This window comes from Crotalus tigris, unplaced genomic scaffold, assembly GCF_016545835.1.
Source record: "Crotalus tigris isolate CLP2741 ecotype Arizona unplaced genomic scaffold, ASM1654583v1 scf7180000018301.7375997, whole genome shotgun sequence".
In the NCBI taxonomy this organism is placed as follows: Eukaryota; Metazoa; Chordata; class Lepidosauria; order Squamata; family Viperidae; genus Crotalus; species Crotalus tigris.
This window is the reverse complement of record NW_024096931.1, coordinates 6473293-6501103: the sequence shown is the minus strand read 5'-3', so window position 1 is coordinate 6501103 and position 27811 is coordinate 6473293. Positions and strand designations below refer to the sequence as shown.

General features: G+C 43.0%; 1 protein-coding gene across 11 annotated transcripts; it reads right to left on the bottom strand.

Annotated features, from left to right (window-relative positions):
• On the bottom strand, positions 1 to 23788 carry LUC7L (LUC7 like). 11 transcript variants are annotated; one of them, XM_039349887.1, is made up of 13 exons: positions 23530 to 23694; positions 20987 to 21057; positions 19939 to 20033; positions 18687 to 18785; positions 16742 to 16852; positions 15307 to 15450; positions 14465 to 14641; positions 9965 to 10053; positions 9232 to 9261; positions 7013 to 7183; positions 6619 to 6709; positions 4553 to 4577; positions 1 to 2965 (listed from the first exon to the last, which is right to left on the bottom strand). In XM_039349887.1, exons 4-13 carry the CDS (start codon positions 18780 to 18782, stop codon positions 2718 to 2720), a joined length of 1182 nt encoding a protein of 393 aa, XP_039205821.1. In that variant the 5' UTR covers positions 18783 to 18785; positions 19939 to 20033; positions 20987 to 21057; positions 23530 to 23694; the 3' UTR covers positions 1 to 2717. The 11 variants fall into 11 exon arrangements, 9 of the variants coding, with proteins under 9 accessions (XP_039205821.1, XP_039205812.1, XP_039205815.1 ...); XM_039349878.1 differs by lacking the exon at positions 20987 to 21057 and having other exon boundaries at positions 23530 to 23785; XR_005557488.1 differs by lacking the exon at positions 20987 to 21057 and having other exon boundaries at positions 2828 to 2965; positions 4451 to 4577; positions 23530 to 23786.
• Between the last annotated feature and the right edge of the window lie 4023 nt (positions 23789 to 27811).

The following is a 27811-nucleotide window of genomic DNA, read 5'->3' as shown; positions in this document are numbered from 1 at the left end:
TGAAACGATTTTTAAAATTGTTTTATTTGGATAGCCAAATCAGCCCCAATCTCCTCTGGACAAAACAACGTGTCACCAAAATCAAGATGAACCAATAGGCTCACCCTCAATTCAGAGCACTGGTTATTTTTAGGAGCCTCAGAGTAAATACCTAGTATGGCCCAATGAGAAGACCTGGGGGGCAAAATATCAAGAGCTGCTAGCACGAAGTAGCAGACCTGGGCGATGCCCATGATGTGCAACAACACAAACAAAAGGATTCCTCTTCAAACAGAATTTAATGGAAACTAACATGCCAGGATGCTTCCCAATCTAATTGAAGTGGAGTGGCTAATTCATCCTCCAAACAAACAAAAAGCATATAAAGCTTGTGTTACGTGTGTTTTTAGGCGGGAACCAGAAAACTGGAATTTTTACGTTTTTCAGCTGAAGTTGTAGCTTCCTCCTTCCAACCTACTTCCAACTCTTAAAACTCAGGGGTGTCCAACCGTGGCGACTTTAAAACCCGCGGACTTCAATTCCCAGAATTCCCCAGCCAACTGGCTGGCTGGGGAATTCTGGGAGTTGAAGTCCACAGGTCTTAAAGTGGCCAAGGTTGGACACCCCTGATACAGATGTTAGCTGAAGCTGTTCTATACGGTACTGCAGACCGACAGCCCGTTTTTTATGGCTGGTCCTTGTTATAATATAACAGAAATACTCAGCACTCTACCAAGGGTTTACAATTCAGGAATGTGTAAATACAAAGAGAGCATCTTATGGGGTAGAGATACTCATCGCATTGCCCCAGAGCAAGCTTCAGTAGATTTCTCTTTCTCTGTGCTGATGTAGCTAGGACCTTGTTTTTCAAGACATTTTAAACAGTGATAGGACCCTCAAATAGATCATTGAGCACGCCAAGTCACAAAGATAAGCTTTTAATGTGAATCAGACTGGCAGGACAACAGCACTTGACTTACATCTTGTTACTTAGACCAAAACTCCTCAAAAGACATGGGAGGAAGGGGAGAACATGAGGGGTGGGGAAGGGAGGAAGTGCTGTCACAGATCAAACGGCTCAGCTGCAAATACTGAACATAAAAATCCTCACGGAAGGGATGGGTTCCTAATGCTTTGTACATTTCACGTGATTTGCCTTGCCAGTTTTCTTCTCCTGGACCCATCAACCTTTTAAGGTGTGTGGTGAGATTTAAAATTCCTGGGAATGGGCTGTTTTAGATTTAAAATTCCTGGGAATGAGCTGCTTTAGATTTAAAATTCCTGGGAATGAGCTGTTGTAGATTTAAAATTCCTGGGAATGAGCTGTTCCAATGGGATCTCTCTGTGACTTTGAATCTGGGGCGGGGGCACCTTCTCACAGCAAATGTCTCTGCTTCTATCCATGCAATCCTATGCATGAAGATCCGTGCCCACGTTGCTCTATCAGAAAAAGTAGCAGTGATAGCAAAAGAGGAAAGAAACTCAAAACTCGGCATTAGGATTAGGACAATTCTGTTAATCTCTCCAATTTGGGGGATGAAGCCAAAAAAGGGGCAAAAGGGAGGAGATATAGAAGCGGAACAAACGTTTTCCCCAGTTTACTAGACTTGGGGTGCCTGCTATTAACTTTGATCCGCTTTCAGTGGTCATTTATTAAAATTCAAGCTGTTGTAACTTTTAAGCAGATCATAGCAACAGCAGATTATGGTCCGTTATCTCACTGATTTCTTACCAACCTATAATGTTTAGTTTATCACGGAAAGTGCAGCACTATCCGAGTTTTTGACCAAATAGATTTCTGGGGATCATCCGCCCCGGGAGGACACCTCTCAACAGGGTCTTTGATGAGGTTCCTTGTTAAGTGACAAACTAGGACACGTGAACCAAATTCAGGAACCCAAATCCTTTCCAAAGGTAAGATTTGGTAATAAATGAATAGGCTGAAGAATAGGCAAGGTGTAAGAAACTACACCGAAGAGCAGAGCGCTGAGCAAAATAATCCAATCATCATTTAAATTAGAACGCCGTGTTAACTTCACCAGACTACAGATACAATGACCCTAAAAACGAAAAACCCTATCCAGTTGAAGCAACTTGTCCCCAAATTTCAACAAGGGTGCATGTCAATTAAACTGCTGACTTGTTTACACAGAGTTGAATGTTTGAAAAATACGGAATAGGAAACCCCTAAAGCAGTGGTTCTCAACCTGTGGGTCGGGACCCCATTTGGGGTCGAACGACCATTTCACGGGGGTCGCCAAACAAGGCTGTCCGCCATTTTTTTCCCCTTTTCTTTGGCCATGCCCCTGGCACCCGGTGATGTATAAGTGTCACCACAACATGGGGAACTATATTATGGGGTCGCGGCATTAGAAAGGTTGAGAACCACTGCCCTAAATGAAGAGGTTTACAGGAGAGGCCAAAGGCATCCCCATCTCTTGAAGTTCTTTCAGTTAGGGTACAAACTTAACTTGGCTACAGAAATGCAAGTGATGCTTTAAAGTGAGCAGGTGAGGATACTGTGTGTGTGTGTGTGTGTGTGTGTGTGTGTGTGTTTTTAAAGCAGATGGCAATCCCTTCTCGTAGGATTGCTTTCCAGCAGCTGCGTTCTGCTTCTAAGGTATTAATCTGGGTGGATCCCTGGCTGCTGGATCTCTTTAGGCTTAATAAAATCAAAGTTTGGGTCAATGGGCAGGGAACTGTCATTGCTAGCTGCAGAAACGATAAGAAATTCAGAACTACAAAAGGATGTGCTGTCTTCCGTTAATATAAATGAGAGATTTGGGCCGTGTAGAATGCTTCTCAAGACTATTTACAGTACAAGAAGGGTCTCGTGGCGGGAGCTCAGATCTCGCCAGCTTCCCTCTCCTCCGACCTCTTGGAGCGAGATTTGCCATTGGTGCTCTCGTGCCGCCGTTCAGACGAACTCTTCTCTTTCTTCTCCCGGTCCCGAGATTTCTCTCTTGAAGATCGATCCCTAGAGGATCTGAAGTACAAAGCGAGCAATGTTATAATAAAGGAGCCACTACAAAGGCACCGTAGTTCAAGCTACATATATATACACAAGGAAGGTGGCCAGGAGAAGGAACTGTAATTTTTTTTTTTCTCTTGTCCAATTTTCCTTCCTGGAGCTGGCTAGCTGGTGGGAAAGAAAAATCACTTTTCTGGATAGGCAGGAAGGGGTGATGAATCCTCATTCAGCACAAGCTATCTAAACTGGTCTCAAAGATAAGAATTCAAAGGATTTTTTTTTTTGAAATGCAGTACATCACCCCCAAAGAAATGGCACAAAAGAATAAGTGAATCACAGAAGGACTCTCCAAATAGAATTCAGGTTCCCCACATAGAGCTGTTTTTTTTTTAAAATTCATTAACAGAATGCTTCAAAATCCAGATTTAAAAGGACGCCAATTCTTAAACTATGAAATTCTCCTAGACAAGAACGCCATTCAGAGGGCACTGGCCTTGAATCACTCTAATATAAATTAATCCCACTCCTCCAACTTTGTAGCAATGGATGGAGTCAAAAGCAAATTCTTTATCTCGGGAGTCAAAAGCAAATTCCTTCAAACGGTCACTGAAAAGTAGTGATAGCAATAAAAATCTTTATTGCTTCTATCAAGGAGCCATACATGTTCAGGAAATAAAAAGCTGGCAATAAAGAGACACATGAAAAAAGCCTTAGCACCTGAACAGAAGGGAGCATCATAATCCTTCCCAAAGTGAGGTTTGGTAATTAATAAATTTGCTCCTGTGACTGCTGGGACCACCAGCCAGCCTTGCAGAAGAACTAAACATAATTCAGTCTTGTTTTAATTCATTCACATCCTAAGAGTCAACGGTGACATCAGCATCAGGGTTTTTCCTACTCTGCGTCACAGCAAACACAAAGGAATTTTATGATAGTCTATACATTATCGCCCATTTTTCAATTTCTTCAACCCAACTATACTATTATTCGTTCTCTGCTACACATTTTAAATTCCATTTCCAATCTGTACCGGACAGTCTCAAAGATGCCTTTTTTTTTTTTTTTTTGGCTTCAAAATGCAACTGGACTGTTTTTTGAGGAAAAAAAGAAGTTTCGCTTCTCATCCAAGAAGCTTCATCAGTTCAACTGATGCAGCTTCTTCTTCTTCCTCCAAAAAAAAAAAAAAAAAAAAAAGGTCCGGGTGCCTTTAAAGCAGGCATGTCAAACTCGCGACGTCACATGACGTCGTGCAACGTATCGGGCCAGTTTTGCCATTGCCGGCAATGGAGTGGGCGCGGCTTCCATGTGATGCATCCGGCCCACGGGCCGGCAGTTTGACACCCCTGCTTTAAAGGCACCTTTGAGACAACTATGACCTGGATGACTGAGAATCCCCATAGACAGGTAGCAGACACTGTTCCCCTTCAACGGCTCTCCACGGGAACCAGGGCTACGCTATAGTATTAGAAGTTTCCCCTCTGATCCTAAACCCCAGCTTACCAAAAGAGTTCTCCAAGGATGGCTTGGTCAAGGAATCGTTAGGCAAGACAGTTTTATGAATGGCCCAACCTCTCTCCCCTTAACGATAATAAATTCACTTGCCCTCTCCTTCTGAGTCCAATCCATACTGCCACCCAGAGAAAAGCACAAACCATGATGTTAGTGCTCAAACAGAGGAGGGAAAAAAAACAGGGAGAAAAAAATAAGAGTCAGGAATTCCGAAGGTGGTTAAGAGTCCTTCTTCAGCATCTGTGACTTGCTAACTCAAGTTAGCACTAGCCAACTTGTACACCAGCCTGACTGCTAGTTTCAGTCTATAAAATGGGAAGCAGGTGATAAGCCTGGATAATTCCATTAATCTGGGGTCCTCACCCAAGTGAACAATCTCTCCATTTTCTCTCAAGCCTGGTTTACCACGTGGAGATGGAATATGCCATCTTTCAACTGCTAAAAGGTGGGGAGGACACAAGGTATGAAAGCAGTCCTCGATTTACGACACCTGCAACCAGAATTTTCACTGCTAGGCAAGGCAGTGAGTCATGCCCAATTTTACAACCTTTTCCACCACTTTTAAACAAACCACTGGCGTTGTTAAGTGAATCAGGGGGTTGTTGAGCAAATCTGGTTTCCCTTTGCTGGAAACAAGCTGGGGAGATCTCAAAATGGTGACCACAGGACCCCAGAACGCTGCAACTGTCGTAAACGCAATGCTGGTTGCCAAGCGCCCGAATTGTGACTGTGGAGATGCTGTGACAGTCGTTAAGTCCGAAGATTCGGTTGCGAGTCACTTTGGCCAGCCCAGTTGTAATTTCAAATAGTCACTAAACAAAGTAGTCGTTGAGGACTACTTGTGACCGAGATTGTACTTTTGCAACTACAGGACCATGGTCTGAATTCAATTTCACCAAACAGTCTCTTCTCCAGCAGGATGGGCCTCCAAATGAATTAGGATGAATTAGGATAAATCCCATCCTCTCTAGCTAGCCTATGAAGGGTATCTAAAGAAGACGACTTTACGGGATACAGAATGATCACTTGTTTTTAATTATTTCACTGGCTCAGTACACTGAAGCCGCTGTGGACCTACGCTCAAAACAAAGGTATTTTCTGTTCCCAAAATTGTATCCCAAAAGCTTTACCTGAGAAGGAGACCTTTAGACTCAGGTGTAACCTTGCTCCATGAAATTAAAACAAGGGCCCTCCTCCCGCCAACAACCCCAGTCGTTGACTAACGCTTTCGGACTTACATCTCTATTGCAAACGAAACAAAAAGAGAGGAACCGTCCCACGTCCATAAATGTCACGATTCCTTTATCCAGGATCACCTCTCGTATCTATTTTTGCACTTGCCAGATACTGTCTCTTTCGAAGACGCCGAGTTTTTAAGAAATTGCAGCAGGGGATTGTTTAAAAGAAATAGGAAGTTTTACAATCTTTTATGTCCTCTCCCGGTTTCTGGCATTTCCCGTTTTTCCAGAAAATATTCTCCATGCAATTCTTCCCCCTGGGTGGGGAGGGGGCACTTTATGAGCTAGAGCACATTCGAGTTTTCTGAAGTCTTCCCTTACCTGCTCTTTAGAGTAATAGTAATTACAGGGTCTTCCTCATTTCCTAATTGTCCAAACTTCTTTTCTTTAATGTTCATGTTTAAGACAGATTTAAAAAATGAATTTAGTATCTCAACCGTGAGTTAATAGTTTCCACACATTTTTATAATATCTCTCGCTTTCAATCCTTGCTGTGCAGAGAAAAAGAGATAAATACTCTCTATTTTCACTCACTCTTCCAACGGGTGAGGTTATAAATCCGCTTTATCATTAGATAAATGAGATTTTTCAAAGGCGTGTGGTCAACTTGTAAGCGGGGAATAAATTACTTCTCTTAAACTTTTCCTTCTGTAAGGGCTAGAAGGGTAAGTATTAAGTGGAATTACTAGGTGCAGACTAAAAACTAAATCCATCCCAACATCATCTCTAAAAACAATATGAGAATCTTTTGTTGTTGTTGTTGTTCCTAAACAGGATTAAACTGTGGTATCCTATACCATTAGTTAATTTCTGTGTAAAGGACCACCAGTTTGGGCCAGTTTTGTGCATCCATGTACAGCCCTATCTCAATATTTTTAGAAAGGCTAACACCTTCCTGATAGCAACACGTCATTTACTCACTAAGTGAACGGCATGCCTTCGGCAGAAACGAAAAATGTTCGAAGAAGCAGGGAAGTCGTCTCTTACACTGGGGAAAACGGGATTTGCAGGCCTGGCAAAAGAGTTCAAAATGGCTGCTGGAGCTTCTGGTCTTTTTCACATGGATGAAATCTCTGCATATTCTAGTCTATTCACAAAGGAGAAAACAAGAGCTCGGCCTTCCCTGCTTCTTTGCATCTTGACAATCACACTTTTTAATCCAACATGTTCCCTGCAGGGGGGGCTTGGAAAACTGGCATCGTTATTTCTAAATGTATCCTGGTTTCCTTTCAGCTTTTAACATGTTTCCTCTGGCTAAACTCCACGCAAAACAAGCCTTCCCCTCCAAGCGGCAGTGAGAATAGGCTGGCCATACTTATGCTTGGAACTCCGGTCTCTGGATCCACGTCGGTGACCCCGACTATGGCTCCCGGAACGGCTGCGGTGGCGTCGGTGCCTCTCTCGTTCCCGAGACTTGGAACGGGATTTCCGCTTCTCGCGGGAAAGGGAGCGGGAACGTCGGCGCCTCCGCTCTCGGGATCGCGATCTGCAGCGGGAAGGTGGAAAACAATTCAGTTCAGCCGTATCAAAGAGTCTTCCATTAAGAGTAACTCCGTTACCTCAGTTTCTTTTCAGATAAATACACACACACACACAATTTATGCCCGACTTTTCCTCTAGGAGGAGATAACAAGTGCTTGCCTGTATTTTATCACACAAACTAAGCCAATGTTGTACCTTGAGTACCAAGATACCAAGTACAGCGGTCCCTTGGTACTCAACTGCTTTGAAATTCATTGAATTTGGTACTCAATGCATTCTGACATGACAATTTTATCCCGGTACTGTTTGTTTGGTACTCAACACAAAAGCTAGAACTTGACAGTGTCGGCTGCCTTGTGACTCACTAAATTATTCCTTATGAGAAAAAATTGTTTGGTATTCATTGTTTTTGGTACCCATCGCACCTCCCGGTACCAATAAATGATGAGTACCGAGGTACCACTGTATTAAGAATGCTTTGTTATGGATGAAAAGGGCATCCTTAAAGATCAATACCTTAAGTTCACGGAAAACCAGATTCTATTCTTTCCCCTTTATTCTCTTACGGCATTCAGCAATATACAAATTAAATAATTAATACAGTTGGCCTTTATTAAGAAATGATTCAAATGATTTTCAGATTAGAGTCCATATAAATTAATGACAGAACAGAGGGGCTTAGCTTTTAACTTCATGCCCTTTTAGCTCTGCCTTATAGTATTTCTGGATGACTCTATGCGTGTGAACCACAATTATACAAAGACTTCCACAAGAAAATCATTGGAATGTACATATGAGACATTACGTCCAAAGAGGTTACAACTAAAACTTTGCAAAATGGTATTCCAATTCCTTATTGATATCCCTCCAGATATTTTACAAGTCTGCAGAATTTGAAGCCAATGCTTTTGTAGCTTCTGCTGCATCATACAAGAACTGCATTCTTTCTTATGCACTGTCTCCACATAAAAAACCTATAAATTCAAATTTAAGAAAGATTAAACAATTGTATTTTAGAGATTCTCTGTGGAGTTTTCTCCAAAGTGCCAGCAAAAAAATGATTTTTGCTCTTCCTCTCTGCTAAAAGGGGATTTTTTTATGCTAACATGACAGCATTTGCAATGGATCTGTGCAGCATTCTAAATAACGGAGTGCGCTGAGTTTTGGAATTGAAAATCCCTTTCAAGTGAGGCTACCTAGCCTTTGTGGGTAACTGTACTAAAGGCCTCATGTGCCCTTTCAATTGCCTGTGGGCAGGTTAGACCAGGAAAAAAAAACAATAATTCAAATTAGTTGAGAACTACTGCTATGCTAAAATCCATGTAGTTACATTGCTGGTTACATAAAGCAAAACATTTCAACATAAACATAAGATAGTTTTAACATTGTAGACAATTTCTGTTCTAAAGACTGCTGAAGGAGATCACCAAGCTATTGAGCAACTCAACGTTACTTCTATATATCAAAAAGCCATCGTAATTTATAAAAAGCGAACAGCAAGGGTGCCAACCCAATGTAGCTCAATTCAATGACAATTTAACAGGGAGAAATAGTAACAGACTAGGAAGGATTGGGGGACTTGTCTGCTTTTGGGTCTGGAGAAAAGCAGCAAATGGAGAGCTGCCAAAAGCTATCACAGTGGTTCTCAACCTGTGGATCGGGACCCCATTTGGGGTCGAACGACCATTTCACGGGGGTTGCCAAACAACGCAGTCCGCCATTTTTTCCCCCCTTTTCCTTAGCTGTGCTACTCCCTTTTATTCTATTGGCTTTTGAAAGCCAATAGAATAGACTCTCTTGAATAGAGTCTAATTCTATTGGCTTTCAAAAGCCAATAGGAATAGTCCAGGCTGTCTCTGCCCTGCTGAGCCCACCAAAAGCCCCATTCTGCAAACGGTGCTGCACCAGTTGAGTAGTCCTCGACTTACGACCGTTGGGGGGGGTCGCGGCATTAAAAAGGTTGAGAACCACTGAGCTATCAAGAAGCTCATTTGAGGACCATCACCTCAATGTATATGTACCCTTCACTCATACACACACAAGCTCTCTTACCTTCTGCGATCTCGATTTCTTGATCCAGATCTAGAAAAAAGGAACAGCACTGATTTAAAAGGAGGCGCTGGAGACAGTATGCAAGCACAGTTAGGAGCGTGTTCTGATGAAGCAGGATTCCTTGCTCTAAAAAGTGCCGTACACTTTTAAGACCCCAGAAGGTAAAACGCTGAAAGGGCCAAGAATGAATTTGGCAAAGGATTCCAAATTCTAAACAGTAAAGAAACAGATGTCTACTCAATACTTTTCATCTTCTATCAAGCAGCCCTGCTATTCTACTGTTGGCACTCTTACGTTCTTCTTTCTGCTTCCAAATTCTACTGATTTCAGAGGGCCAAAAAGGCACCAACATAGGTTTGCCCTGCGCCTGGGGACCAAACACAACCCAGTTTCTACTGTGCTGCTTCTTTGAGATCTTAGCGCACCAGAAGACCTCCTATGCCACTGAGTCAGGAAGCCGCACGCTTCTCCTCTGCAATCCGAGGTGGCGCAGCAGTTAGGCCACTTTAGCTGACTGTGTTCAGCAGGTCAGCGGTTCAAATCTCACCGGCTCAAGGTTGACTCAGCCTTCCATCCTTCCAGGGTAGGTAAAATGAGGACCCAGCTTGTTGGGGGCAATGTAAATATATATATACACACACATTGCTTACTGGTGTACACCGCTTAGAGAGTGCTTGCACTTAAAGCGGTATATAAGTCTCATAAATAAATAAATAAATAAATAATCCCTCACCGTTGTCCCACACGTTCTTCCCGCTCTCTTTCTTCTCTCCTTCTCAACCGGTCTTGATTTCTCTTCTCCTGTTTTTCAGCTACGGTTTTCTAGAGTGAGACAAGAAATGTTGTCAAATGTAATTGGGTCATTCAAAGACAGTTGGTGGCAACATCTTCTCCTACTAGGATGTTCCTATTTAAGTGACACGTTTAGCTTAAGCAACTAAAAGATTAGAAAAAATACAGCTACTTAAAAGCAACACCAAGTAGTGGATGTGTAAAAACCACTTAAGACTGTTATCTGACTACATATCAGTATGTCCTGATGTATTTCTGATGTATTGGGTCCACAAATCTCAATAAGCATGATCAATGTTCCCACCAACAGCTTCCAAATTAAAACCTTTACCGAACAACCGATAAGCAAATTATGAGGAAGTTGCAGAGATTTAACGTGAAACAGGCAACATATTAATACCAAGGCACAAGCTGAAGAAAAAAGCACCCCTGTGAGAATAATTTGCCAAAATATAAAATACTCAAGCATGAAGAAAGTGATCCTTTGAGAAACTCCTCAGTTTTTGAGGACCCCAAAAAACTCAGAATACTACAAAATCAAAATCTAGAGACTAGCATTCTGATACCAACATTAATGTAACCCTGATTAGTCTTTAATTTCTTTACTAGGAATGAACATGATGCCTCTCACACTCAGACTGCAGAGAGTCCAAAACTGGAGGCAAGGCAGGGACAGAAACATCAGCCATGTACTAATTTTACAAGTTTATGGGCTGACAAAGTGTTGGTTTTATATACAGCATCTTAAGTTACCCCTTAAAATGAGAAGTATAGGAAGTGTTTATTTAGAACAGTGGTTCTCAACCTTTCTAATGCCGCGACCCCATAATACAGTTCCCCATGTTGTGGTGACCCCCAACCACTTATACATCACCGGGTGCCAGGGGCATGGCCAAAGAAAAGGGGGAAAAATGGCGGACAGCCTTGTTTGGCGACCCCCATGAAATGGTCGTTCGACCCCAAATGGGGTCCCGACCCACAAGTTGAGAACCACTGCCCTAAGTGGAATTTTCCTCCAATGGGGTTTTCCCATGTATTTTACCAGGAAACATAGATAGGGCAGCCTAGAAAGGTCAGTGCCCTCCTAACCATATCCAAGCACTGCCAATTTGTTGGCGAGGTCCATTTTGCTCTATGTGTTCATGGTGACCTAACCCTAAGTGGAATTTTCCTCCAATGGGGTTTTCCCATGTATTTTACCAGGAAACATAGGGCAGCCTAGAAAGGTCAGTGCCCTCCTAACCATACCCAAGCACTCCCAATTTGTTGGCAATGTCCATTTTCCTCTCTGAGTTCATGGTGACCTAACCCTAACCCTAAGTGGAATTTTCCTCCAATGGGATTTTCCCATGTATTTTACCAGGAAACATAAATAGGGCAGCCTAGAAAGGTCAGTGCCCTCCTAACCATACCCAAGCACTCCCAATTTGTTGGCAATGTCCATTTTCCTCTCTAAGTTCATGGTGACCTAACCCTAACCCTAAGTGGAATTTTCCTCCAATGGGATTTTCCCATGTATTTTACCAGGAAACATAGATAGGGCAGCCTAGAAAAGTCAGTGCCTTCCTAACCATATCCAAGCACTCCCAATTTGTTGGCGAGGTCCATTTTGCTCTATGTGTTCATGGTGACCTAACCCTAACCCTAAGTGGAATTTTCCTCCAATGGGGTTTTCCCATGTATTTTACCAGGAAACATAGATAGGTCAGCCTCGAAAAGTCAGTGCCCTCCTAACCATATCCAAGCACTCCCAATTTGTTGGCGAGGTCCATTTTGCTCTATGTGTTCATGGTGACCTAACCCTAACCCTAAGTGGAATTTTCCTCCAATGGGGTTTTCCCATGTATTTTACCAGGAAACATAGATAGGTCAGCCTAGAAAAGTCAGTGCCCTCCTAACCATATCCAAGCACTCCCAATTTGTTTGCGAGGTCCATTTTGCTCTATGTGTTCATGGTGACCTAACCCTAACCCTAAGTGGAATTTTCCTCCAATGGGGTTTTCCCATGTATTTTACCAGGAAACATAGATAGGTCAGCCTAGAAAAATCAGTGCCCTCCTAACCATATCCAAGCACTCCCAATTTGTTGGCGAGGTCCATTTTGCTCTATGTGTTCATGGTGACCTAACCCTAAGTGGAATTTTCCTCCAATGGGGTTTTCCCATGTATTTTACCAGGAAACATAGGGCAGCCTAGAAAGGTCAGTGCCCTCCTAACCATACCCAAGCACTCCCATTTGTTGGCAATGTCCATTTTCCTCTTGAGTTCATGGTGACCTAACCCTAACCCTAAGTGGAATTTTCCTCCAATGGGATTTTCCCATGTATTTTACCAGGAAACATAAATAGGGCAGCCTAGAAAAGTCAGTGCCTAACCAATCCAAGCACTCCCAATTTGTTGGCGAGGTCCATTTTGCTCTATGTGTTCATGGTGACCTAACCTAAGTGGAATTTTCCTCCAATGGGTTTTCCCATGTATTTTACCAGGAAACATAGATAGGTCAGCCTAGAAAAGTCAGTGCCCTCCTAACCATATCCAAGCACTCCCAATTTGTTGGCGAGGTCCATTTTGCTCTATGTGTTCATGGTGACCTAACCCTAACCCTAAGTGGAATTTTCCTCCAATGGCGTTTTCCCATGTATTTTACCAGGAAACATAGATAGGTCAGCCTAGAAAAGTCAGTGCCCTCCTAACCATATCCAAGCACTCCCAATTTGTTGACGAGGTCCATTTTGCTCTATGTGTTCATGGTGACCTAACCCTAACCCTAAGTGGAATTTTCCTCCAATGGCGTTTTCCCATGTATTTTACCAGGAAACATAGATAGGTCAGCCTAGAAAAGTCAGTGCCCTCCTAACCATATCCAAGCACTCCCAATTTGTTGGCGAGGTCCATTTTGCTCTATGTGTTCATGGTGACCTAACCCTAAGTGGAATTTTCCTCCAATGGGGTTTTCCCATGTATTTTACCAGGAAAAATAGGGCAGCCTAGAAAGGTCAGTGCCCTCCTAACCATACCCAAGCACTCCCAATTTGTTGGCAATGTCCATTTTCCTTTTTGAGTTCATGGTGACCTAACCCTAACCCTAAGTGGAATTTTCCTCCAATGGCGTTTTCCCATGTATTTTACCAGGAAACATAGATAGGTCAGCCTAGAAAAGTCAGTGCCCTCCTAACCATATCCAAGCACTCCCAATTTGTTGACGAGGTCCATTTTGCTCTATGTGTTCATGGTGACCTAACCCTAACCCTAAGTGGAATTTTCCTCCAATGGGTTTTCCCATGTATTTTACCAGGAAACATAGATAGGTCAGCCTAGAAAAGTCAGTGCCCTCCTAACCATATCCAAGCACTCCCAATTTGTTGGCGAGGTCCATTTTGCTCTATGTGTTCATGGTGACCTAACCCTAAGTGGAATTTTCCTCCAATGGCGTTTTCCCATGTATTTTACCAGGAAACATAATAGGTCAGCCTAGAAAAGTCAGTGCCCTCCTAACCATATCCAAGCACTCCCAATTTGTTGGTGAGGTCCATTTTGCTCTATGTGTTCATGGTGACCTAACCCCTAACCCTAAGGCAGTGGTTCTCAACCTTTCTAATGCCGCGACCCCATAATACAGTTCCCCATGTTGTGGTGACCCCCAACCACTTATACATCACCGGGTGTCAGGGGCATGGCCAAAGAAAAGGGGGAAAAAAATGGCGGACAGCCTTGTTTGGCGACCCCCATGAAATGGTCGTTCGACCCCAAATGGGGTCCCGACCTACAGGTTGAGAACCACTGATTTAGAAGAATAATAGACTTCCCTGTTGATAACGACAAGTTTCTGATTTCAACCTACAGATTTATCCCATGGACAAAGGCAACAATTAAATGGGAGGGTCAAATTTGTTAATCCTAATAAACAAATCTGACTCACACAAGCCTGTTTACTTAATGACAACCATGCAGCTACATAAAACATCTCACATCAATGAGGCCATTTCACACATACATTACAGGATTAAGAATTTTACTTAGCAGAGAAAAGGAGAGAAAAATCAAGTTACACACATGCATGAACTTAATTGTGTGAACGTGAAACTATCCTTACTCTGTAGGATTGTCTGACATTGGCTATTCACCCATTCTAAGTTTTAAAGAACAAGAGACAGTTCAAACACTGATTTACCTAGACCAGGGGTAGGCAACCTTGGCTCTTTTATGACTCGTGGACTTCAACTCCCAGAATTCCTGAGCCAGCCATGCTGAGGGGAAAGGGAGAGGTTTCCAAGCTGAGCCATGTTGGCTCAGGAATTCTGGGAGTTGAAGTCCACCAGTCATGAAAGAGCCAAAGTTGCCTACCCGACTTAGACCAATATTGTGTCTACCCAATTGTTAAAATTAAAACTGTCTCTTTTCATACAAGAGTACTTTACCCCTGAGTAACTACAGCCCTTACCCGCAACTGGTCCAATTTCTCACGGATCTGAATGAAGCCCAAATGCAATTTGCCCCCAAAATGATCAGCCAGACGACGATCGTTGTCATGGAGACCGAGGTATGCAGAACAAACCTCGCAAACACGCAGCTTCTGTTGCTGGAAACTGGATGCAGGCATAGAATTGCGGTATTCCTCCTAGATCAGAAACAGGTCAAAATGAAAACTCCCATCGCTCACCTTTCTGACTTCCTTCTCCCCACCTTTGCCAACGACTCATTATTACCTTGCCTAATTGCAACACGTCACAAGTAACACTAGTGACACCCATCTAATATAGTAATGCAGCATTAGTCAAAAAGGAAGATCAACGTTACAATCTCCTTCTCCGTTTTTCGATAGAGGTAAACCCGTTTCGCTTGGTTAGTTACATCCTAGGCCAGTAGTGGCGAAGCTATGGCACGGGTGCCAGAGGCGGCACTCAGAGCCCTCTCTGTGGGCGTGCACGCCATCGCCCCAGTCCTAGGCCTTCAGCTGGGTTTTATAAAACCTTTTCGCTTTAGGCCTCCGTAAAAAAAAAGGTTCAATCAGTCAATTTCAACTTCTCGCGGGGAAAAAAAAAGATCTTGCAAAGTTGCAATTGATTGATTGAACTTTTTAGTCTCACCCAGTCTGCCGTTACCACTGCAGCCACTCCCACCCAGTGGGCCACGCCCACCCAACTGGCCACACCCACACGGCACTCGACGATGCATAAGTGGGTTTTGGGTTGCAGCTTGGGCACTCATCTCTAAAAGGTTCGCCATCACTGTCCTAGGCTTAAAAAGCGGTAAATCTGCATATTCAGTTCAGAAAGAACAAACCTCTGCATCTTTCTTCTTTGCACGGACTTTGTCCACTTCCATCAGGATCTTCTGGGATTCATCCACATTCCCTTCAGCTCCTAGCTGCTCAGCTTTAGCCAGGAGCTTCCCAATGTCTTCGTTGAGTTCGTGCACTTTCTCTGCCTAAAGAATGGACATGGGTTTGGGGTCATTTGTTTGACTGAAGAAAATTTATATGACTCACTCTCAGTGACTCCAGTCAGCTTACAAAGATAAGAACCCAATATAAAAACAATTAAAGCAATAATTCCCCCCCCCCAATAACCCCACAGTGACAACAATCAAACCCACAAATGGATGTTGGTCATACTTCCAAGCAAGTGGATTTTTTTTAATCATCCAAGGAAGAATATATATCCCCTCTTTAAGGCTCAGTGCCATCCCTAAACCTGGAATGCCGTGTCAGGGGATCCATATCAAAATAACAGCTAGGTCAAGGGCTTAAAATCAAATCAAACCAATTTTAGTGTTAAGTTAAACAAAAATCCAACTCGTCTATCTTAAATGTGATTCATAGGATCACACCCTAATAATTTTCTGTCACATTAAACCGACTGTTTGAACCGAGTGCAACTTTGAAAGGGCTCAGGGTAGCATCATACATCCCATGTGGGAGGTATTTTATGTTTAGAAGTTCTGGCACGAAACAGGCTTAAGAGAAACCACGTTCATTTTTAATCTCCTGCTTCAACCACTGCGTCTCTGGTTTTGTAATGAATTTTAGCACTGGCAGAAAGCCATGAGACAAAAGTTAACTGGTAAGTAAAGCCATTGTTCTATAATGTAAAAGCACACGTGCTTGGTTTATTTATTTAGCATGGGAAGCATGAATAGAACAGATATGCAATTCTCCACACAATCTCATGGATAAACTAATGTTATCCCTAATGTAAATACTAAAGAGCAGCTATGCTCTTTATTTGACCTTTAAATCTAAATTCTATCTAAAGGAATTTCAAAGTGGCTTGAAGAGCGATTTCATGCTTACAACAGCTACGGTATTTCCGGTTCTTAGCTATCTCAGATGTCTTCACGCAGATGTTAAGCCTAGATTGCCACTAAAGCAACGTATGAACCTACAGGATCCCTAAGATCACCTAGATGAGTTTTGCCCAATCAATTGTATAAATCAGAGGTCCCCAACCTTGGGGGCACCGGGGACCAGTTCCATGGAGAAAGGTTTTCCCACAGACCAGAGGGTGCGTGGTTTTGTGTGCTACTCGCATCCCACAGATGGGGCTTTGCTTGTTTGGGCGGACCGGTTGCTGGCATGCTGCAGTCCAGTACCGGTCCACAGACTGGGGGTTGGGGACCCCTGGTATAACCACCAGAAGCCTTGCACAACAGCCAGTTAATTTGTGAATTTCAAGAGTCTCGGCATTTTACCAAGAACACAATTGCACAACAGAAATACCTTTGCAGCCACTTCAGCGCTGATCTCCTCCTGGGTTTCTGCAAGTCGTTTTTTAGCCAGTTCTGTTCTTCTATCACACTCAGCAATGAAAGATTCCAAGTGATCCATCGCCTGTTTGTATAGAAACAAGACAGTGCTAATGTTAGAAAGCCAGTCCTTACACATCCTTATTTCAGTGATAAAAATCAAGGGATGAAGGCGGCATGAAAGGCCCAATTTGAAAATGCTTCTCTTCAATGCAGAGCCTTATTTCTCTTTACTTGTTTTAAAATATATATATTTTTGGTTGTTTTACAATAACAAGCTCCAGTGCCTGGTGTACAACGTCTTAGTTTATATATTTGGGGGGAAAACCCACAATAATAGTTAATTAACAGTCAATAATGATTCTTCAGGCAGAAGAAGAACATCATGGCTTCAAAATCTAAGGGACTGGTTTGAACAAAACTCAGCAGCACTTTTTCGTGCGGCTGCTGATAAAAACAGGATCGCCAATGTCCGATAACGGATATGGCCCAAGAAGAAGGATTGATATTGATAATTCCATAATTGGTATATTAGTTAATATTATACTTCTTTGATCTTCCCTTCTCCCAATTGTATTCTCCTTCTTCCACCTTAAACAAATATAATTCTTAATATTTTCAATGTACAAATGATTAAATATAGACATTTTTTCATATTTGTACAGATAACGATAACATCTATGTATAACTTTTTTTTAATCGGCTTGTATTATTCTTATAAAAATCATCTCATGAGATGAATTTCTCTTTACTTCTTATTGTCATGTCAACAAGCCACTTCAAAAAAGGTAATTAAAGAGACGGAAACGAGAGATTTTCTTCTGAAGAACTGGAGATGTGGCTTATGAAACTTTCCCTCACACCTAAAATAACAACCTAACAATGTTGCAGCCCCATTATTACAACTTTATAATATCGGTTTAGGGTTAGCAACAATAGAAAGGAAAAGGGAACACACTTAGGTGAAAGTTTAGCTTTTAAAGGATTCAGACTCTCTCCAAAGTTGACACGGATAACCAACTTTTAAATCATACTATTTAGAATTTGAAGAGGCTAAACGTAGGAGCAGGATGAACTACCGGATCAATACAGGCAGTCCTCGGCTTGCAACTGCTCATTTAATGACTGTTCAAAGTTGTAACAGCACTGGAAAAAGTTACTTATGACCGTTTTTCACAATTACGACCGCAGCAGCATCCCCATGGTCACGTGATCAACATTCAGACGCTTGGCAATTGGTTCATATTTATGACCATTGCTGTGTTCTTGGGGAGGGGGTATATGTGTGTGTCATACGATCATCTTTTGTGATCTCCTGACAAGCAAAGCCAATGGGGAAGCCCAATTCGTTAACAGCCGTGTTAATAACAACTGCAGTGAGACTCAAGAAAAGTCATAAAATGGGGCAAGAAAAGTCGTAAAATGGGGCAAAAAACTCATTGAACAAATGTTTCGCTTAGCAACAAAAATCTGGGGCTCAATTGTGGTTGTAAATTGATGACTTCCTGAAGACCCCACTCTTCTGTGGAGCAGGGGTTGATCTGCAACCGATCCGTACAGAACCAAAGCATTTGGGGTTATCAACACTTACCAGGACATACGCTAGAAGTTAACCCGTTAAGAGCTCTGCCACATTGAAAAAACTGCAGCCTGTGACAAGCACAGAATAATCTGCACTGTCTTCAGTCTGCAGAAAAGCCCTTGATGCTTCCTAGCGTAAATGACTACCTTTTTTATTCATCTCGTTACAATAAAGTGTGTAACATTAAGTAACAGCCACAGAGGAGCACAGCCACGAACCTGCTCAATGTTTTGCCCAGGTGACACAGCGCTTATGCCTACTGCAATAACGGTACACAACAGAGATATCAAACAGCTGCTTGAATCCGTTTATTATTATCAAAATGTGGAGCACTTACATCCAGCTCAAAGAAAAGGTCTCTCTCTTTGCTTGCAATCTCGTAATCTGCTCTCAGCGCCAAATCATGAATCTTGGTACACTCTCCAAGGTCCATACGCTATTGAAGAAAAAAAAAAGGATAGGAGACAATATCATCAAACAATCCAGCATATTACCATAAGCAAAACATAAAACAACTAGTGATTAGCAAATGAATCAATTATAATGATATGTCAGCTGCTCAGCTGGTTTCCTATTCCAAAGATCATCATACAGATTGGATATTCCATCGCAAAACAGCCATAAACATACCGGGAAGCCTCAATATTTATAAAATGCAAGATCATACAGCACAATGTTAGAGTTCCTTTGGGATGCATACGTCTCATTTCAGATCATCTAATTAGAGCACTAGTTAATATAGAGAATCACTTTTGAAAATGATCCCAAAGCTTCATGTGATCCAAATGACATCGTATTACAAAGGGCTGCATTATCTGCTTCTGGCACTGAAAAAAGTTATGACTAGTTTTCTTTCTTATGACCAGTGCACCATCCTCATGGTCACGTGATCAAAATTCATGAGCTTGGCAACTGGATCCTATTTTTATCATGGCTGCAGTGTCTGTCCCAGGGTCACGTGATCCCAATGGGGAAACCATATTTACTTCACTGTGGCAAGAAAAGCCATAAAATGGGGGGGGGGGTAGAAACTCACTTAATTGTCTCGCTTAAGCAACAGAAATTTTGGGCTCAGTTGCGGTCGTATGTTGAGGATGTGCCTGTGCCTCTACTGCAGTGGTTCTCAACCTTTTTAATGCTGCGACCCCCAACCGGTCGTAAGTCGAGGACTACTCAACCGGTCGTCAGTCGAGGACTACTCAACTGGTGCAGCACCGTTTGCAGAATGGGACTTTTGGCGGGCTCAGCAGGGCAGAGACAGCCTGGACAATTCCTATTGGCTTTTGAAAGCCAATAGAATTAGACTCTATTCAAGAGAGTCTATTCTATTGGCTTTCAAAAGCCAATAGAATAAAAGGGAGTAGCACAGCTAAGGAAAAGGGGGAAAAATGGCGGACTGCGTTGTTTGGCAACCCCCGTGAAATGGTCGTTCGACCCCAAATGGGGTCCCGACCCACAGGTGGAGAACCACTGCTCTACTGGGAAATCTGGGGAGTGGCAATTAAATATACTGAAGGGAGCAGGCTGAGGAATCAACGCTGAAATGAAAGAGGGACCCCAAGATGAGTGGGGTGAGGAAGGGGACTTACCGTCCCTGCCAAGATATCGTGAGGACAACAGTCCAGAAGATGGCTCTTGCAGACCCGTTCATCTGTAAACTTCACCCTTTGTCTGGTTTCATCTCCTGAAATTCATTTTTGGTTACAAATATGAAATATTGTTACATGTTGATGAAGCATGGCAAATTACGGTACGTTTAATTTTGCCTCATTACGCAGATAAAAATCATTCACGAACCCCAGAACTGATCAGAAAATTATAAAAGCGCAAGTTAGATTTTATTTTTTTCTTTCACAGCTGAGAATCAAACTATGCACAGCATTTCATATCATGTGCACCACTTACTAAGTATGGTGTTGACCATAATTACATCCGTAGTCAGATAGTTACATAAAAATACATAATCTGGGTCCAGACCCACAAAAGATCTTTTCTACAAAGAAAGCAAAGGTTCAGAAAACCAAAACCCATTTTAGCTGAAGGCCGTGAATCACACTCCGAAATTTTACTAGGTAGCCATTTATGAATCAAGTATCTTTTCCTTAAATACTGCTGATTCATACATATTAACACACATTGAATGTCTAAAGGCCACCGGAATATTCTCTAAAAAGTGGTGATTATCTTCTGCCTCCCCTTTCCCACCCTCATTTGGGAGCCATTTAAAACAAGCAAAAAAAAAAAAAAGAAAAGTTAGTTCATACACACTGCGAGCTCCAACACATACTATACCCATCTGCATTCTTCAAGACCTCAGCTGCAGAAATTTATGCCCGCTGTTGAAAAGTTTTAAAGGAAAAGCTTTCTTGCCCAAACCTGCAGTAAGGAAGTCAGGGGAATGATACATAAAAGGTAAAGGCAAAGTGGTAATGGTATGTGACAATTGTTCTTAAAAAAGCTAGTCTGTGTATGACTATAGATCAGGATTTGCAAGCATCCGGTTGTGTCTACTGAAAATGTTTTTATTTTCCTCTTTCCTTCTTTTCTAAACTATACTTTTAAAGTTACTTGTGAAAAAAAGCAGCAAACACTTTTTTTTTTTTGTTATAACAGCTTTAAAAATTGGTTGTGACTCACGGCTCGATGAACATGAGGCTTTTCTGCAACTCCCTTGCAGATTGATGTAGGCAGGCAAAGATACACTGAACCTTTATAAATAAAATAGAGGGGCCACAATTGTTCAGTTTGTATGAAATAAAAATATGGGAAGCAATTAAAAAAAACAACTCAAATACACAAAGAAAGAACGAGCACTTTTATTCATTTACGAAACCAAGTGCAAAAAGTTATCAGTAGAGTTTTTGCAAATGTGCCAGACTTTCAGTAGGGAAGCAGATACAAACCTTGTCAGGAATGCACAGCTTTTCAGGGGAAATATATATATTTTTCTTTCCGGGGAACATACTTAAAGTCCTGTTTCCGTGCAGAACAGGCCTACCTTCGTGTTTTTACACACGAAGCATTATGTCTACAGGCGAGTCTACAAAAGAAAAGCCTCACCATATAAAACCAGAAAAGTCGGGCTTTCAACTCACGAGGCAGAGTTCTAGCCGACGTATCTGGGGTGCAAAGCCTTATGTTTTATAGGGCAGCTCCAATTGTCCAAGTTATAAAAAATTAGTGTAATATGTATTTCCCTGACAATGCTTTTCAGAAAGCTCTATAAATGTACAGCATAGACCAAAACTTATGTTACTTCCAAAGCTCGATTGTCCCCCCCCGTACCATCTGTACCCGCATTTTATATCACTGAACAGATGTTTCCAGGCATCAGATGTTACATCAAGAACCCTACCACCTGCTTGAGCAGGTAGCTGGACTCGGCTAGCAAGAAGATGCGATGACGCAGGTGTCAGGGACTTGTCTATCCTGCTTGAGCACCTGTCACCAGAAGCTACTCTGAAGACCATTGTGTCACCCATGTTACCAGGACCAGGCTGCTGCACTGCCAAACCGGCCTGACTGGTTTGCCTTTTGGCTGGCTTTGTTTTGCTATGGTGATTAGTTTCCTTTTGCTAAAGATGGCCTGAATAACTAAACAAGAACTTTGCCAAAGGCTAAAGTCCATTTCTGGGTATTCTGTGGCCACCGTGCCTGCTGGAAAGGGCATCAGAAGGGGCAGTGAGACAGCAGCTCTCCCTGATCTTTCCTCCCCCATTTCACCATACAGGTAGTCCTCAACTTACAACCCTTCCTTGAGTGAGACCGGTTGAAGTCATAATGGCACTGAGGACTTACAACCCTTTTTTTCACACTTACAACTGTAGCAGCATCCCCAGGGTTAGGTGACCAAAATTCAGCTATTTTGGCAACTGGCTCATATTTATCACTGTTTGCCGGATCACGTGATCTCCTTTTGCGACCTTCTGACAAGCAAAGACACTGGGGAAGACAGATCCACTTAACAAAGCCGTGTTACTAATTGAATAGCGGCAGTGATTCACTTAACAAGTGTGGCAAAGAAAGGTCGTAAAATGGGGCAACTTTTATGAACCGCTGTCTTGCTTAGCAATGGAAATTCTGGCCTCAATTGTGGTCGTAAGTCGAGGACTACCCGTATACACTGCCTCTGGATTTGGAAGCTCTGCTTAGCTGGCACATTTAACGCCAAGTCAAGCAGCAGAGGAACCCTTCCTCTTTTCAAGTTACATTCCCCTACCGCAAGCAGGAGCCTTGACTGATGGACGGACGGGTTACATTTTTTACCACATCCATCTCCCTGATAAGCTGACTTTTCCTCTTTGCCCCCCCCCCCCTCCCGGAGGAAGACAAATTTTATTTCTTCTATTCATTTCTTCCATTTAGTTAGCTGGGGATGCAGATCAAAACCCCAGGCTGGCATTTTAGGCTGAGCAGGGTTTCCCCCCTTCCCCCCAGTTAGAACCAATGGCAGGGCTCAAGCCAGCTAACCTGTGAAATAACAAAGCCCCAAATAATAAGGTAAAAATAAATGTCTTTTTTTTTCTTTTCTCTTTTTCCAATTCTTAAAAAAAAGGAAGGGCTCTGCAGCTGATCCTCCCTCCACACAGCCTTCCCCAGCCCCAAAAGCCCTCAGGAATTAATCCTTGGGGGGGGGACCCCAGATTTAACAGCGCTGCTTACCTGTGTGGTATTATTATTTTGGGGAGGGGGATATATATATATATATATATATATATATATATATATATATATATATATATATACATACATACACACACATACACACACACATATATATATATACACACACACACACACATAGACATACATACAGATATATATAGACATATAGATATACAGATATATAGAGACACATATAGATATATGTATATATGTATATGTATGTGTGTATATATATATCCCCCTCCCCAAAATAATAATAATATATATATATGGGGGGGTCGCACAGAGAAGCGACAGCTGCCTGTCCCTGTCGTCGTACCAAGCAGGGGTGCCAAAGGGGGTCGTGGGGGGGGAGGGGAGGGGGCGACGCGAAGCGAAGGGCGACGAAAAGAGGGGAGGCGGCGGGTCGCCTCGTCCAGGCCTCGCTTCGAAACCGTCCACGCCGGGCCCGAGGCGCGCGGCCTTCCTTCCTTCCTTCCTTCCTGCAGGCCCCCGCCTCGCCCGCCACAACTCACCGTCCCGGGCCGTGCCCATCAGCTGGTCGAGCAGCGCTCGCATCTGGGCCTGGGCCGACATGGCGGCGAGGCGGCGGCGGGGACTCTCGCGTCTCCTTGGAAACGGCGGGGAGGGGGGGGAAAGAGAGAGGGAGAGAGGCCCGGCGCGAGCCTGCCTCCGGCGCGAGCGGCTCTTAACGGCCTGCTGGCGTCGCCTGCCGCCGCAAGGCACGATGGGAGGAGGAAGGAAGAGGGCGGAGCGGCAGAGAGAGAGAGAGAGAGAGAGAAAGGAGCAGGAAAGACGGAGACGACGGCGAAGGGTGACGTCACCGCGCTCGGCCGCTTCCACGCCCGGCGAGCGAGGCACGCTGGGAGCGGAGGTCGACGCCTAGAGGCAAGATGGCCGCCTTCCTTGGCAGAGGCTTTCGGGAGTTGTAGTTCCGCCTCTTTCCTTTCCCCCCCCCAGTGCCTTCTGGCTGGGAAATGGCGGCGTTGAACTTCACACGTCTTAAAATTTGCTAAATGGGAGACTGCGAATTTGTTAATGAAGGCAGCCGGGGGTGCCTTGGTTTAATAAATCGTAGTAAATACAGCTGTGAGGGCTGTATGCAACGAAATCTCATTTTAACATATGCTAACATATGCCGATGAGTGTACATTCCAAAGTGACGATAAAGTTATCAATTCTATTCTGTTCTGTTCGGTTGACTTGGCCAGGATTATGCAGTAGGAACCCAACCAAGAATCAGCTTCTTGGTTAATTTCATACAACACATTTAAAAAAATGTTGAAAGAAGGAGAGAGAGATAGCTTTTTATTCTATTTTTTTTTTATTCTTATTTTTATTTTTTTCTCATCAACGTATGTTAATTTTTCCAATCAACAAGTTGTCTGGAGTTTGCTAAGCTAATACATGTTCAATTCCTAATCCTTCATTCTTTTCTCCAACCAAGAATAAAATAAATTCCAAATTTGATAGTAGTCTGTATCTTCTTTGTCTTTCAACCTCATAGTTGATCTGTCCATCTCTGCACATTCCAGTATTTTCCTGATCATTTCTTCCTCTGATGGCAATTCTTCATTCTTCCAGTATTGTGCAAAAATTATTCTCGCTGCTGTGGTGATGTGTAAAAATAAATATAATTTCTGCTTATTAGTCTTTTCAGGCATAATGCCTAGTAGAAAAAGTTCAGGTTTAAAATCCACTTGTTCGCCCAATATTTTTTCTAACCACATATGTATATTTTTCCAATAAGCCTTTGCCTTCCCACATGTCCACCAAATATGATAATACGTGCCTATGTGATGTTTACATTTCCAACATCTATCTGACGTATTTTTAAACATTTTTGCTAGTCTTGCTGGTGGAAGCTTTTTATTCTATTTCAGTGGTTCCCAACCTTTTCTATACCCCACATCCCTAGAACGCTTCTGATATATTCTCGCACCCCTTACAAAAGTTCAAAATAACAGCAACGAATTATGCATATACACTATAATTTTGAAAACCCAAGTTTTCCCACCCCCTGGAATATCATCTCGCACCCCTGGTTGGGAACCCCTGTTCTATTTGATAGCAAAGGAAAGGGCAGCCCAGCCAAAACGGTGGGGCTACTCAAGTTGAGCTAATACAAGTAGTCCTCAACTTACAATACTTCATTTAGTGACCAAAGTTACAACAGCACTGAAAAAAGGGACTTAGGACCCTTTTTCACACGACCATTGCAGCATTTCCCCATGATCACATGATCAAAATTCAGATGCTTGGCAACTGATTCACATTTATGACGGTTGCAGTCCTGGGGGTCACGTGATCCCCTTTGGCGACCTTCCGACAAGCAAAGTCATTTAGCAACCATATTACTCACTTAACAAACTGCCATGATTCACTTAACAACTCTGGCAAGAAATGTCGTAAAAGAGGGCAAAACTCACTTAACAAATGTCTCACTTAGCAAATAAAATTTAGGGTTCCGTTGTGGTCGTACATTGAGGACTGCCTGTAAATTTCTGCTTGCTGGACGAGTGGTAGAGTCTCATAAACCCGTATCTTACAATGTGTAACTCTGATTTTAGACAGCAGAGGTCACTAAGCATTTACATGTCTCCAAGCATCATTCAGTGAGGACAAATTACTCTTATTACCGCATAAACTTTCTGCAAACTGTCAAAAGGTCCCTGCTGGAGGTTGTGGAAAATCATTCTCAGTTTACAAAAATCTAAGATAGCCGTCGCTAACATAGAGTTTCCCAGATCAGCATCTCTCATCTAAGATGAACCGGGAAGTATGGGCCCAACTGGCTGGGGATGATGGAGATTGTAATCTAATTGATGGTCAACAGGCTCAAATTATGAAATCTTGAAATGGGAGAGGGTATCTCAGATTCTAGCCCAGATTTTTGAATGAACTCACTTCACTTCAGCCACAGGTTTAGATCCAGCAATACTTTTAACGAACTGTATTTGTATATTTTTTTGTCTCAGTCATGGAGACTTAAGCGATTAAGCATGTAATTGTGCTAGAAAGTAATTATGATTCTGGAGTGGCTTGAATGACTTCTCTGATTCAGCTTGGTAAACCATTGGACAGTGGAACAGGAAGAAGCGAGTAGCTTCTGGGTCAGAAAACTCATCTACCCAAAGAGGAACTAAACTTTATCCTTACTTGAGACAAGCTTCAATTAAATAAAAGAAGCACCTTCCAGTTCTAGATAGACTACATCTACCATTGAGAGGGACCACTGGGTCTTAGGATATAGCCTTTCCAAGCTAGCTGCCCTCTGAATGTATGGGCTTCAACTGTAGAATTTCTCCACCAGCTTAGCTCTTGTGGAGATTTGTGGTGAAATCCACATATCTAGAAAGCCTGGAGGCAGATAGACAAGTTGGAAGGAATTGATGTTGCTCTCAAGTCACATCTGAGCCTAACTTGAGCAAAATTGGAATGTAGCTGTGTTCATGCATCCTGCCAACCATAGGGTGTTCAATTATGAACCTACTACTGCTTTCTCACAGTCTGCTCTATCATGAGAGGATTGTTTGTTTGTTTAGTATTTCAGTGTCGAGGTTGGCAACTCTGGAGAACTTACAGATAAAAGTTACTTCCTGGTTAAGCATGTTGTGTGAACACTGCAGTGAGGTTTTTGGACCTAGTCCCTGTCCAGAGAGCTCTCTTTCTCCTTTGATTTTTCTCATTGTCCATCTTTTGAGCCATTCTTTTGCTTTGTCATCTCAGGGGCCCCCAAAATAGCAACCCGGAGTGAGGTGAGGGACTTCTACTGCACCCTAAATGTGGACTGCACTTCTTCTTCTTGGCCTCCATGCCAGAAAAAAATCAATAGCTCCAATATGTTAGCACTCCAAACGAGCTCCAATGTTACACGGCCATTAGCCCAACGAGCACTTAAGTTATCTTCTGCCCATTAGGCGGAACACCAGGTTGTACCTTTCCACATGCTTGTATTCACCAGCATAACAAGGACATAACAAGTGCACGGACCTCTGAGAGGAGTTACGGAGGATTGAGCATAAATTGCCCGTTGTTTTTATTGGTACCTTTGAGTTTGCCATATTGGATCACAAGGAAGGCTGAGCCGCGAAGAATGGATGCTTTCAAATGATGGTGTTGGAGTCCCTTGGACTGCAAGCTGAGAGGACAGACACCAAAGTGGACGCTCCACTACTTTGACCGCCTAATCTGAAGAGAGGATTTATTGGAGAAGACTCTGATGTTGGGAAAGATGGAAGACAAAAGGAGAAGACGGCAGAAGGACAGGAACTGGAACCCTAAACCTTTTGGATAGCAACATTCATCAACGCTTGCCAAACAAGAGCAACAGCAAGGGATTGTGGGAGATACTGGACCGGAATCCAGCTCTTCTAGGCTAATTTCTGTGCCCCTGAGGCTTCTCAATGCTTTATTTCCAACTTTTGGAAATGCTAAAGGCTTTGATGTGGGCAGCCCCAACTGCCTCCTCTACATAGAAGGTTGATTCTCCGTAGGATTGGCAAAAGTAGCCGGCTTGTCAAATCCACTGCTTTGCACAAAGGGACAGAAGGTCTGGTTCCCCCGACTCTCAGGGTGTGTCTTTCGCCGGTGCCCTTTGCACAAATGACGTGCAAAACCCAGCCCCGTATGGGAGTACTTTGTCTTCTCCAAACATTGCCTCTGGCAGCCCTCCTGCCTCCCAGGCAGCTATCTAACCCATTTGCAGGCTTGACAAACAGATCCGAGCAGTAGCTGATAAGGCAGTCATTGCTCCTCCAATATGCTCCCGTTCATCACGTCACCGAGGCTGCTCCT

What these genes read in the sequence shown, in the direction of transcription:
- LUC7L (XM_039349878.1), bottom strand. Translation starts at nt 23,590, where the DNA reads ATGTCGGCCCAGGCCCAGATGCGAGCGCTGCTCGACCAGCTGATGGGC. An exon ending in GATGGGCACGGCCCGGGACG is followed by an intron (nt 20,034 to 23,529) that starts GTGAGTTGTGGC and finishes AATGAATTTCAG; the next exon opens with GAGATGAAACCAGACAAAGG. An exon ending in CAAAGAAGAAAGATGCAGAG is followed by an intron (nt 14,642 to 15,306) that starts GTTTGTTCTTTC and finishes TTTCTGATCTAG; the next exon opens with GAGGAATACCGCAATTCTAT.